The 14,706-nt window shown below is 41.4% G+C and overlaps 1 protein-coding gene across 1 annotated transcript in view; it reads left to right on the forward strand.

Moving 5' to 3' along the window:
* Window positions 1–221: 221 nt before the first annotated feature.
* The window catches only part of dpr10 (defective proboscis extension response 10), a 40,103-nt gene continuing 25,618 nt past the window's right edge, over window positions 222–14,706 (forward strand). The window contains exons 1-2 of the mRNA XM_064696286.1: window positions 222–716; window positions 4,450–4,708. Coding sequence (XP_064552356.1) covers window positions 4,672–4,708 — 37 coding nt within the window. The 5' untranslated portion in view covers window positions 222–716; window positions 4,450–4,671. The remainder of the gene's footprint in view (window positions 717–4,449; window positions 4,709–14,706) is intronic.

Here is a 14,706-nt window from a genome sequence, read left to right on the forward strand (position 1 = left end):
GCCTAAAAAGCGAGCGGATTTAAAAAGAAATATAAAAATAATGTTAAAGAAAAAAATTATTAATTACAGGCTGTTTCAAGTCAGAACTTTACAATTCAATATCCATAAAATTTTCTTTCCTTAAAATATAGTCATTTGTTTTTTTTGCTTAACTTGAATTTAATTTTGGGACTCGAAAAATTAAGTTTCCTTGCATTAAATATCATCATCATCCTACCATTATCGTAGGATCAACTTTAAAAGATTTGGCCTTTTAAGCATTTTGCTTACAGAGCCCAAGTGAAAGAGTGACAAATTGAATTGAAGAGAAACAGATTGCGGCGAATTGACAGCTGGCTGGCAGTCGGCACATCGACGACGGCAACTGCGAAGCTAACGATGCCCACGAAATACGAAGACGAAAGCAACAGAAACCGAACACAACACGAGGCTTCGTCCTGACAATGGAGGAGGCTAAGGCTCGTCCAGTATGTTGGCTGACAAGTGCAAGGCCCAAAATAAGTTTCAGTTTCAGTTTGTGTGCGACTGCGACGGTGAACGCATGCGAGATAAACGCAGCGGCTAACGCGTGCGAGTTCGAGTCTGAATCCAAATTCAAATCCGATAACGAATTCGATAACGACAAAGCCAGCGGCGGCACACAAACAAGTTGATATAAATCGAAGGCCCAAGACGTGAGACGCCAAAGTATCTGCAACCTGCATCAGTGTGTAAATGTATGTAGAGTGTGTGAGTGCGAGTGTAAACGAAAAGTTAAGACCAACTTCTTTAGAACGACTAAAAAAGTGCCAGCGTCGTAAATTTGGAACGTGTGAAAACGCAGGAAAAGCCTCATTGCCTCATTGCCGGTTTGGCAGGAGAAGAAATTGAAAGCCCTTTGTTGTTGCTATTGTTGTTGCCATTATTGTTACTGCCGCTGGCTTATGTCTTTTGGGGCAGTTTGCTAAAGCGCGCGACGCACGCGAATATTTTATGACATCGTTTCGAATTATATGCGATTTTTTTTCGGGGCCCGCCTCGTGTTTGCAACTTGTTAGCAGTGGCAGGCGACAAAAGACGAAACTAATAAAATAAAAGCAGCAAAACGCTCATACAACAAATAAAAATGTGTTTACGCCTACACGACTTGCCCCTCCCCTCTGCCGCATACTCGCGCCCCTCGGCAACACTCTGTCTCATTAGCAGTCAGCAAATTAAGTTGTTGTATATGTAGCCCAACGTTTCCACAACACCAAAATAAATTAACAAACTAAAAACAGAACTCAATACAAACACCTCACAAATGTACCAAATCGTCTTTGATCTATAGCCCAACCGATAAATGGAAAAGCGCGTCAAAACAAATTGTGCACACAAATTTCCCGAGCGGCAATATTTTGTAATTTAATACATTCAAAGTCTTCGAGCGGCACAAGAGTGACAAAAATTAATAGAAAACACATAAAAAATTAACTTAAAAATGTGTTAGCAATGCCGCGGTGGCTTTTAGTGGGAAGCCCTGGGGTAGCTGAATGATCGCCAGCGGGCGCACAGTGCGTATGCGCATTGCGTAAACGAATTTGTTACACATACGTCATGTTGTACAACAGTAAAAGACCAACAGCGACAATCGTTATTGCTGTTGCTGTTATTCTAGATGCCTTTGTTCGCCAAAAAACTTTACCCTTGATTGTTGCACTAAGTAGTTGAAGACAGGCGAGAAAAGTTTTGCCGAGTTTTTAAAAATAAGAGCACACATCAACAAAAGTTGAGACAAAGAACGAAAAAAGCCAAGCGCCAAGTTCTATTTTGCTATTTTATCTGGATTTAAACTGTCACCGAACAAAAGTCAGGACACGGAAAATATAGGAGCAATTCTTTCAATAGTAAACGCTTTAAACTTTGCGAGTCTCTGAAGACAGTTCAAGTAGATAAATGCAGCAAATATTTTATTATTCTATCAGCAGATATACGGAATGTTCAACCTTTCGTATCAATTGAAGTTTGTTATTTAATATTTTACTATGAATTGATTTAGCGGGAAAGGTATTTCTATAATGCCATTTTGCCATATTATTAGTTGGGTTTTCCAAGAATATTCAAATCACGGCTCTTGTATCAAGTATGGCAATAATCATTAGGTTAAATGCAAGGAAAATCTGCGTAAATTGTTTTCAATTTAGCTAAACAACCAAGCAGAATAGAAACTATCCTAAAATAAGCACACAATGCTGTTGTATCAATAAAATATTCATGAACAATGCGCAGCAGTGTCGCACGGGGATACACTGAGTCGTAGCAATGCGGAAATGGCCAAATACAGGGGGGAGTGCGATGAAGGGCATATCATCTAATCACGGATACTAAGCATAATGGTAAGCGACGCCGACGGGGAATAGGAAAGTGCTCAAGAGCTGAGCAGCAAACTGCAGACGTTTACAATTACACACAGACACACAGAGAGAAGGAGAGTGAGAAATAGAGAAAGTGAGACAAGTGGACTTCACTTGAGCTTGCACAGCCTTAGGCAACAATTACCAAGCCGCACACACTCACACGCCAGACACACACACACACACATATATATAAATGTATACATATATATATATATATATATATATATATCTACAAAAATAACACACAAAGAGCTTGAGTACGTTAACACTTTTGAGAAGCACAGGAGCGACTGCGTTGTCCTGTGCCTTTCAGGCTGCTCTTGCTGGCTCTTGCTCCTGTCTCTAATTCCATTACGGAAGCAACAGTGACAAGTGGCCCCCACAGGGCGCCAGGCTAAGCTGGCTAAAAAGCCTTCTGCTGCTGATTGAAGTCTGGGACAGGGCAGCATCAGCTGCCGTCAGTCATTGTACCTTTGAGATGACTTTTCAGCCCTGGCCTCAGCCTCAGCCGCAGCCCCAGCCCCATCTGTAGTTTGTAATTAGTTGGAGGCACTGCTGCAAATTTGCAACTAATTAGCTTTTAATTAATTTTACACTCCACCTACAAATCCTTAAGTGTCGTGCGAAAAGCCCAATTCCAGAAACTGCTCCAACAAATTACAAGTGTATTTTGGGCAGGATATTTATCAAGGCAGCTGATTGAGAAGTTTGATCCAAAAGTTGAACCTGCCGCAGGTCAAATTGATTGATATCCCTCTGACATACACTGAATAAATTCGAATATATGAGCAAACGCTAAAATTGCCAAGGGCAAGCTGAAGGTTGGCCAAAGGATGGGACGACAGTTGGCGGGCTTCAATTTTGAGACGTGCCGAACCCTCCGGCCAATCTATTGCCACATTCCCATTTTCCAGATGATTCCCAAACGCCCATATGCAATAAAATACACACAAATATGTATGTAAATATCCTAAAATTTACTTTATATGTTTTCCTTGCCTGTCCTATGTTTGATTATCGTAAGCATAGCAGATTTATTTTTGGGCCTCATTTCTGTGTAACCCCCTTACAATACTCTGCAGACATGCGTGTCAGTTCTCGTTCTCGTTCTCGTCAAATATGCATCATGGAAATTATAGTTAAAGTTTCTGCTTCTGTTATTTGTTCAGATTCTCTTTGAACGCGTGCAGAGTTTTAATTGATTTTTTTTACGTTGAAGGTGTTTAGAGTCGGTAAGAAACACCTGAAGGCAGGAGTTTGACCGAGACGACTCTATAAACTAAGTGAATAGAAGGTTAAGTTTAAATTTAGCTTCTTACCTTAGTATTCCATTAAACTCAGTGCATACTAGGCAGGTATTAATAACTGTGTGCTTAAAAATATGGTTAACTGCCTTTATCTATTTAAATATTTAATATCATTATTGTGAAAGATGTTCGGAAAATTAATAGAAAATTAAAAAATCAATATAGCAATGTCCCACATACAATGCTATATCTGTTTCATGCATTTATTTTAAGCTTTTCACTTGTATTTGTCTTCAGTCAAAACAGATGGGAAAGCGTGGCTTTTGTTAGGTGAAAATGCGTAAATATGCCCACGCTTTTCAGCGAAGCGAACAGAATTATAAAAACAATGATAAATTTAATCAATTTAAGTTCGCAGAGCTGACAAAATCAATTTACTTTGGCCAAGGCGACAAAAAGCGTTGAAAACTCATGGCAAAAAGCAAAGCAACAACAAAATGGCATAAATAAAGGACTTAAAAGAAAATGGAAAAACAAATACTGATATTTGGCCTAGGCAGCAGCAACAACAGCAAAAACAGCAGCAAAAACAACATAAACAGCAGCAAAAACAATATCAAACAAAAAGCGGAAAAAAGGTTAAAAACAAACGAAACGTTAAAAGATTAAATTGTCTGCCGTTGGAATTAAGTGTTTTAAATGTCATTGCGAGTGTTTAATTCATGAGGGGCGGCAGCAGCACAACAATGAGTGGCTGTAATTGTTGTTGTTTCTCTTGTTGTTGCTGTTGTGTGTGTTTGCAATCTGAATAAAAGTATTATTTACAGTGAGGACGCAAAATGAAATAAAACAACTATATCAGTAAGGAGATGTTAAAACAGTTAAAGCTAATTGTAAATCGATAAACAAGCAAAAAAAAAGTTTGTGAAAGCAGTAGACATTGTGGCACTCACAGGACACGAAACGAGAAAGAAAAACTGAGAGAGAGAGAGGGAGAGACAGATCCAAGGAGTAAAGCACACGGCGCTGGACGCCGCTTCCATATCAAAATGTTGACCCTTTCGACGCTGCTCTGCTGCATGATGGGTAAGTTGCAACTCGGGCCAGGACACTTGAACGCTGTCATAGCCTCAGTTATATACCATATACTTACATACATATCAAATCCTGTTTAAGCATGCATAAGATTATCAGCGATTGCCAGCGACAACGAACCCAAACGACCCCCAAGTTATTATTGTGGTTGCGGCGGCACCCACAGTGAATCCTTTAAAAAACATTTGTGGCCCGGGCTGCGAAAATCCTGATTTATGTCTGCCTGCTGCGCTGCACTGCGTTGCGTTCTCGTTCTCGTTCTCGTTGTCGTTGGCGTTGTCCTTGCCAGCAACATGGCCAATGCCAACCGCAGCAGGGGCAAAGGCAGGCAAACAAAAATGCGGTCGCATCGCCTTAGTCCACCCCGGGCATATCATGTAACAGGAGCAGAGGCTGTGGGGTGAGTCATGTGCAGGGGGCGGGCTGCCAGTGCTGCACTTTAAACTTTAAACGACATAACACAAATTGCTCTCTGCGCATAATTATGCATAATTGAAAAGTGTAATTATGCCCGCGGCTCGAGCAGCGATTTTATGAGGCGCAGCATCAAGCTCAATCAAGCGAAGCAAGAGAATAAACAACGGCAACAACATCCGCCGGAGTGTCGCAACAAGAGGCAGCTAGGCACAATGTTTATGGCTCTCAGGTCCTTTTAATTGCTGTCAGCTGCGGGCCAGGACCAAGACGTCATAAGCAGAACTGCTCAAGCCTACACAGCTCCTCCAACCATCGGGAATGTTCAAGAGTTAGGTTCTGCTTATACTTCGCAAGCCGTTTGCGCAAGCCTTTTGTGTAGTGTTAAGGCTGTTGATCGGCTTGCGCAAGCGATTTGTATAAATCTTGAATATAATATGACAACAGATTTACAAAAGTTTGAGCAGTTACCCTTTCCAAATATCGTCGAGTATAACTAATCTAAGTTTTTTCAATACAAAAAATTTGAATTTGCATAATCGCTCGCAGAGACCACAAGCTGATGTTACCAATATTTGTATGTATACAATTGTTAAGGGGTGTTACTATCAAGGAAACCGAAACCACCACGAAAATCACACGAGGGGACAATCTTGGAACTGGCCAACTCGTGGTACTGCTAAAAGGACTCGGGTGGCCTCTTTATTTGTGTCCCGACAGACCCGGGCTTAGCGCAACAGTAAAGTGTCTCTTTTTTGGTCGTCTAGTACGACAAGCGTGACATACCGTCGCGGTTACAGTGGTCGGCATAATTATTTTCACAAGACAAATTGTTATTTATGTATTTTTATTTTTCAATAAGTTTGTTTAACAAAATTGTGTTGATATTTCCTTTCAACATAATAAATGGTAAGATTCTTAAGAACTCAACAAACAACGATAGTCAAAAGTAGTGTTCATCAAGTTGAGTACCACTGTATTCTCCAGACCGTCAACTTCATGGCTGCAATCAGTTTTGGACGAAAGTCCGCTACTGGAAGCCGGAGCGGAAGTGGCTATATCAAGCCGGGTGTTGGATCTAGAACATATACAATTTATGGGATCAGAGATATGTCCATATTAAAGCTGCTTCTGTTTCTTCCTTGGAGTAGGAGATGTATACATATATTTTTCTGCTAAGCTGTTCGTTGTTCAGCTTTTTAACTTCTGGCCTTGTTTGTGTTTCTTCCCTTCGAACAGCGCTCACTTCGACGCCAGTTTTAGTTAGTGGAGTGGTTTATTTAGCTGCCTCTTGTGCCATGTGTTTTTATAGCATTAATTTTTATGGTCGCTGTTGTTGTTTCTGCGGCTCTTCCTGCTGTTGCTGCTATTATTGTTGTTGCTGTTGGTGCTGTTGTTGTTTTCGGTGCTTTTGTTTTACTTTGCGTATGCCCCAAAGTAATAAAGTGAATTGGTTTTCTCAAATAATTTCCATTTTAAATCCAGTCGGCAAATCCGCACAAGCTATGCCTCCTTCCCCGCCCCGCCACGCCTTCGACCAGGCGCAGTAGGTCCACGCAACGTTTGTTGTTGGTTGTTGTTCTTCCTGTTCTGCCAAAAGTGGCTTCATTTTCTCGCATAAAATTGTTTCGTAAAGTTTGTTAAGATTTGTTTGGCGACAGCATTTGCAATTGTTTTTCTTTTCCTGCATTCCTTATACATTCAAGTTGCTGTTGTTGTTGCTGTTTTTGTTGTTGTAGTTGTCGCCTCTTATCTATTTTCGGCGTTGAATACTATTTGCATTTGCGCCAAATGCGGCCGCTGCCGTCAGTGTCAACAAGGCCTCAAAATTTAATTGAAATATAGTGTAAACAGAATGACAGCCTGTCGATTATCCAGCACCCACCCACATCCGGACTCCAATGCGCCGATACATCTAAGTCGCTATTTCCGCGAAATCCTTTCCCGCGCAAATCCTGTCAACTTTGGCTTGGCTTCCAATTTGCCAAGCGCCTTTTGTGTGTCAAAACTCGATACGAAACACGGCAAACATTTCGCACATGTCACTGAGCCAGTGAAGTTCTTGCCATACGCTCAACCTATGGATGGGCCTAACCCAAAACCCGTCCCTCTCGCTCCCCACAACGTTGGCTGTCAAAACAACACCAACAACCTTGCATCTAGACCCACACACGCACAACAGACTCCTCACACACTCCTTTGAATGTAAACGCGAATTGTTTACATATTTGCTTTGTGCATATGGAAATGAAATGGCAAATAAACGAATGAAAGGGGAACAAAAATTACGTTGACTTTTCCAAATGTACATAAATGACATATAAACACACATACAAACACGAGCGCACGCATTCGCATGGTTGGGAGGGGCAGCCAAGACGCTGCCGGCGATAGCGGTAAAAATAACAACACACACAGATTTGTATAGCCCCTTCTGCTGCAATCTGTCTCTGTCACACGCTCACTTTAATGTTAAGCAACAGACTCTCGAACTGTGCCCATTTGCTATCTCTTTCTATGTCTTTATCAGCCCCATTTTTACGCTACGAATTTCGTGTAGACTTGCAATAAATTGAGTTTACATTGGATTTGACATAATATTATATATATATACACACATATGTGTGTGCTTACGTAAATATTTGCATTCTTGCAGAAATAGTTGTGCTAGTTTTTTTAAATTACATTTCCCATTAAAAAAGAACCCTCTTTTCTGACCTTCTACTTTAGTTTAAAAGCCCAATTGCCAATTGACTGCCAATGAACTCCCCATTTAACTATTTTCAAAACCTTTTTCAATTTACTTATTTATCTATTTATTCTAATATTGAACAAATATATTTATGCTAAATATTTGCATTCTTACAGAAATAATTGTGTTATTTTTTATTACAGAAATTTCCTTCTACTATTTCTATATTTATTTAAAAAGCCGATTGCCAATTTGTATACCCCATTTGAGCATTTAATGGCTTTTGTCTTATTTACATTTGGGCTACGCTTGTTTTATTTCCAATTTATTTATTTTTTCACTTTTTATTGGGACTTCTTGCAACATTTACTCTTGTCTAGCAACATTTTCAATTTCTCTGTACATTTCTTTATTTTGCTTATCAAAAAGCTTCGCGTACAAATAAACACAAAGAACATAAAGCAGGGTAGCTAGAAAAAAATTGAATGAAAATAAAGGGGCATGAACAAATTGTTTACGGATGTGTTTGCGTCCGTCTTCTAATCTTTGTTGTTGCTGCTGCTGTTGTTGCCGTTGTTGCCGTTGTTGCTGTTGTTACCACAACTGCCATTGCCATTGCAAAAAGGAAGTAAATGGGAGCATAGAAGCAGCCCGAAAACGCAAAAGGATGTAACAAAAATTCATAACAAAGTACATTTCATGGCAGTGCGAGCAACTCGTTCATCCTGTTCGGTTTCTTTCGGTTGCGTGTTGTGTCTGTGTGTGTGTGTCTGTGTGCGTGTGCGTGTGTATCTGCGTGTATCTATGTGTGAGTCGCTTTTTTATTGTGTGTTTGGTCAGAAAAGGAAATTCACTTGACTTTTGGCTACAATAGTTTTCTTTTACTGGTTCTGTGTTTGTTGTTCTTATTATTATTTCTGTTGTTGCCGACGTTAGCCAAGGGCATAAATAAGCTTGGCTTCTGCTGCAGTTGTCGCCGCTTGGCAGCTTGACTGCGTTTTGGCCATGGCCAGCAAACTAAGATGTGGCCAGTAGGCAGAATACACACACAGGCACACAGACATACGTACGTACTTATTTATGGCAATTTGTCGAAAGTGCTTGGGCATCTATATTTATTAGGAGTAAGAGCTTTCGCAACAAAATAATCTTTCCAAACAATAAAATATGAAACACGAGTGCTCTAGATAGATCGCCTTGGCTGTCCATGTTAATCAACAATATATACACTACACAAAATTGGAAATGTCACAGTTCAATAAACCCGCCAACTGTAGATTGTGGGTAGAGTATGATGATTAGATATAGGCTCATTTATATAAAGAAATTATTTCTATTGGACAATAGATATTCGTAAGCTTCAGTAATTTCGATCACTTAGTGTGGCCATTAAATTATTACATATGACCTTTTAGGCACGCTCTGCTTACTTCTGAAGACATGTGTAGCTTCATTCTTCGTTAAGTGTATTGGAACTTCCGCTTTCACTGGCACATTCAAAGCCACATTCACAACCAATTGTTGTCATAATTGCACCACAAGAGGAACATAGCGGAGCTCATAACTGCTACAACAAAGTACGGCCACACCCAATGGGCCTGCCCTTAATCCCAGTCCCCGTCCTATTCCCATTCGGTTACCAGTATCGGGGCCAAAACATAACGACCCTGGCTAGCTTTTATTATTCCGCTAAATTGATTTTGAATTTAGTTCAATGTTTATGGTCAAATGGTTGCGTTTTTGTGTCACCAGGCTCGGTGTGGAAATAGCAACAAACGCTCATATATGGCTGTATACAGTACCTTTAGATTGGCCTAGGAACAGCCGCTGTCCCTTCACCTTTACCATGCTCTATCTATTTTTGGGAGCCAGTCAGCTAGGTGCGGCTCCAATTCTGGCTTGTGTACATTATAAATCATGTTTGCTTCGATGCGTAAGCGACAGCAACCCCTACGTCCTGGAAGGGATAATCCGCTGGAGCCAAACAAAAAAAAACCTACCTATACCTTAAGAATGTCCGAAACGAGGTAAAAATGAAATCCCCAATCGATTTTCAAGCGCATTCAATAATTTTCCTGCGGCCTTTTTGTGACTTTAAGGCGCATTTCTGTGGCAAACTTTTTATACATTTTATTATTATTTATTTTATATTTTTGCCTCCATATTACTCATGCATATGCTTAGAGCGCGCTCCATGGCCAACGTAAGTGAGTTTATACATTTTTTATTTATTTCATATCCATTAAGTTCAAAGCGAAATGTGTCAGAGGAGGCGTCTAATGTATTGGCTGCTTCGGGGCGGGCTCGGTATGAGCGTCGGGATGCGTTGCGGATTGCTCTCCGGGCGCACATTGATTGCCAGCTCGGCTTCTCTGGTCTGGTAGAGTGTGGCGAGGCCTTGTCTGGTCTGATGGTTCCAGCGTTGAAATTTCAATTACTCAAGCAAATGATAAATGAACTTGTAGCCACAAATTTTCTCGCCTTTTGTCTGGCAGGCCAGGGAATCCATTATGAAGACACGCCGCAAACCGCCCACTAAGTATGTGGGCGTGTCACTCACATGTTCACATGCGAAAAGTGCAGTATGTAAAGTGATTGCGAAAAACTTGCGCAACTTTGCCCAGGCCAACAGTTTGCTCTGACCAAATATGCAAAGCCTCTTCCGGGTCAACATCTAAGGGGTTGTGAGTGGGGGGCAACGGGTCTGGCTATATGCTATTTTCTGGCTGCAAAGTTGTCGTGACTTGACAGCTTTTGCCTGAAGCAGCTGCTGCCTGGTAACTCCATGCCTAGTCACGTTGGAATTCGCTTAATTAACAGCTAAAATATAGGTGAGGGCAAGGCGTATGTGTACTTTTTTAATTGACTTAATTAAGTGACATATCTGGCATGTCAACTGGGTATTATATGGTATATACTCGAATAAGTTTAAATGCACTCACAAATACACTCAGAAATCCACTCACAAATATTACTCACTTGTTGTTCGAAATTCATTTCCGCTATGCCAATTCAAAGGTGTTATTGTTGTTGTTGTTATTGTTGCGCCCTAGAATACTTCAATGTTGCCTTGTCAGTCAGCCGTGCATTCAACCAGCCAGCCACTATAAACATGCATCGACATCAACTTAATTGCATTTCATTCATTGGTAAGCAGCAGCAGCAGCTGCTTCGGCATCTAGTATTGTGCCTCATGATGGCTGCGGGGCGGAGACTCGTGCCGGTTTCCCGGAAAAGTGGTGTGAAGTTTCATTTCACTTCAGTTCCATTCGCTGATGTGGGTGTTCAAAAAGAAGAAAAAAAGCAAGCACAAAAAACCGCATACAAAAATGAAAAGCAATGCTGAAGGAGCTGGAGCTGGAGCTGGAGAAGCCCAGCTCAATGGCGGGGGAGATCGAGGGAGGCTGCCACTCAGAAAGGCAGCGAACAGACGCCCCACAACAGTTGGCAAACAATGGGAGCAATGGCTGAATAAAAGGGTTAAGCACAAACATAACTACCAAAAGTTATTTGTGTTTGTAATTTTTCGAAGTCGAAAAAAGTTACTCATGGTGTTTTTGCAAATTGTATGAAAATTAAAATTATCAAAACAAATAAGTTAATTCTCTAAGGATATGTGACAGGCATGCCAATTAAATATTTAGTCAAACACGTTAAAATAAATATTTTTGAAGACTCTCGAGAATTAAAACAAATTTTAAATTCAGTCATATTATAACGCCGTATCAGAAAGTCAGCCTTTGAGTGGTTAATTTATTTTGTTCAGCTTATATTTTTTAAGGATTTTTATTGTCAGTATTTGAATCGATGTGTTTTAGGACAGCCTATTGAAAAGCCTAAATCTACATTTCGTACTTATGAACTATAGTTGAATTTATATATAGAATTTGTTTTGTGTCTTATAATTGATGCATACAGGACTTAGTTAGACTGTGAAGCTAAGATAACAAAAATCGATTAAAATGCCCTCGACAAATGACAAGGTGTCGGCTACAGTGACCTATGTCAATAAATTATGGGCTATATATCTTCGTATTCGTATATTTTCGTATTGATTGACCGATATATCCAATATAACGGTCGCTTTATTTGCTAGAATATCCAATGTAACCCACTGTATCTTCTACTTGCCACTAGGCATTTATACACCCGCCTTTTCAAGCTCTCTTCTGCTTTCCCATTCAACGAGCGTTGCTCATGGCTTCTGGTTTTTGCCGCGTGGCGTTGCTGAAATGGCTAAAATTGAGACGTCACCGTCATTTTACTGCACCGAACGGAAATACTAGAGAGGGAGCCGATGGAAAAGGATAGGGAAAAAAAGCAAACTTTTTAATTGAATTGTATGCTGCACAGCTTCAATTGCAAGTACGGTTCCGTTCAGCGTTAAAAATCGGTGTGGGATTGACCTGAGTTCGGGTTAGGTTGGCTGGCAGCGACATTGTTCATGTTTTAGCTGTCAAGTGCGAGTTGCAGCTAAAGATTCGACGTCTGTTTAGCGTTTTGGCACGTTTTACTGGCTATACACCCCGTCGCGGCATCTGCTACTCAAATTTAGATGCCGCATCCGCTCGACTTAACGCGCGTGCTTAGATCCAAACAAGTAATGCAAACACTTACGACCGCACAGCTGCTGCCGGAACGAAATGGTTTGACTGGGATCTGCCAGGCCCTGGCAATGGGCTTGGTTCTTCTGATGCTGCTGTTGCTTCTGGCTCTATTTTTTGTTGGCATTTCCCCTTGCCCCAACGCTTTTATTAACACAAATATTAATTTTTGCGGCGCTGCATGCGGCATGTGGCAGTCTTGTTTACACTGACGCCATCGGCAAGCGGCAAGCGTTGCCTTTGTCCCCCAATGCTGGCCCACCCAGCTGGTTTATGTTTTTGTTGTTGCGTGTATCTCATTAAAGTCAAAGCGCCCAGCACGCACTTCAATTTGCATGAACAAAGCTTTGAGATGTCCCTTTTCCGCTGAAACGGACCGACCTTCTGCCCGGACTATGGCTTCATTTTGGGCTTTCTATGTATAACTTAACAGTGTAGAGCAGCAAGAAAATCTCATCATAAAACTGACCGTGTTACGTCAAATGCATTTGGGGCCCTGTTGCTTATCACCAGAGCGATGGCAATGAACATAACGATGTCCATCAGCACAGGGAAAAGAAAACTTTACAGTAACGACAAATTACATGGGGCATGGGCATGGGCATGGCCAGGTGTGGGAGTAGCTGTGCTTGTGGACGTGAATGTGTGTACAGAATGGCAATCGCACCTGACCCAATTCAGCGCTGATTTCGCCGAGCAGGCGGTTGCGAAGTGAGACAAGGCTACATGTCAATATACTTTATCGGCATGTAATTATCAAGGCTTTGTCAAGCAGCAGGTGAGCAGAAAAGATTGTGCATTTTCCGTTCTTTAATATGGTTTTTAATTAGTTTTAATTTAAATTAATTTCCATGCAAACTTTTGCCTCAATCTAGATGAAATGTAAGCTCTCTTGTTTGACACAATTCTTCTTCTCTCCTGCCGCGATTTATCTTCTAATGTTTCAACGTTCGTTTTCAGTCACTTAGCCATTTTTCAGGTTCTTGACAATTGGCTAACGAGCAAACGGGACGATCTTACATTTTTATTTTCTGGGAGACATTCTGTCGGAGTGTATAAGAATGGTGTCATATTTCAAGGAATATACTCTCTTTTATTTACTGGTTTCTTTTGCAACAAGGCCGCAGCCGTCTCCATCTTGGACTTGCTCTTGGCACACAATTGCCGAGAAATGTTTTGCGCCAGTTCTGGATGCGGCAGCTCGTACCGAGAAGTAATCTCAGCAGGCGGCATGGCCATACATGCGGCCGTTGCACGCCTGGCTGCCTCTTTGGCCGCATCCTTTTTGCCACAGCTCCGCTTGGTATTTCCTGCAGCATTTGGAACGCATTTTTGCCTTTGCCCCCCCTTCATCGCCGGTGTTAGTTTGCCGTGCGATTGCTTGGCAAATATTTTCTTAATTAGTTGGCACTGAGCTGCCTGAAAAACTTGGCAATTTCACTTTTAACTCAACGGGCCCGACTTGCTTCTTCGCCCGGCTGACCAACTGTCAAGTGTGAAAAATTGCTACTGAAATTGCTGTACAAAATGGCTTTAAGAGCTCGTTAAAAGTCACGCAGCATATTGTTTAATTTATGCGTACGAAAACAGAAATTATATTATATTAATTACGACTGCAATGCAGGAGCGTGGCAAGTGGCAAGTGTGGGCAGAGGGGTCAACAGTGCAGCGTCCAACACGAAACGGCAACGAGCAAACTCTTGAATGTGGCCCCTGAATTTCGAGTAAATTTTCCCCCAAGTACAAAATAAAAAATGCATAAAATTTGCATGTCAAAAGTGCGTCGACAACGTTGTACTCCAGTCGTTCTGGCACAGCTCCAGTCCCACCTCCCCCCAATCCCCTTTGGCTCGTCAACAGTGTTGTTTGCAAGCGTTCTGGGGCTTGGCTCAACCACAAGCGGTAAAAATTTTGCAATCAACATAACAATTATTTGGTGTTGTGAAAGTGGGATGACGGTCGGGCAGGGGGACAGGACTGGGAAAACAGATTGTCAAATTCTTAAAAGGAAACATTACGCCGCTCGGATTTATCTTGTTTGCATATTACAATGCTGCTCTGCCATATGCTTTAATAGTGCGTACAAATTTTTAAAGTCCACGCAGCTAATTACGTGTGGGCTGTTTATACGATTTGTGTTTGCCACGGGGTGTTTAGTGCCGTCGCATAAATGTCGAAACGATGCGGCTGCCGCGCCACATGTTTGATTTGATGCAGACATCGCGCTGATAGGGGACACGGCTACCGCTAGGGCTAGGGAGAGCGGGGCTGGCTCATTG

Source organism: Drosophila montana, unplaced genomic scaffold (genome assembly GCF_035044405.1).
Source record: "Drosophila montana isolate Dmon_TW-CO22-7 unplaced genomic scaffold, ASM3504440v1 contig_3846_1, whole genome shotgun sequence".
NCBI classification, from domain to species: domain Eukaryota; kingdom Metazoa; phylum Arthropoda; class Insecta; order Diptera; family Drosophilidae; genus Drosophila; species Drosophila montana.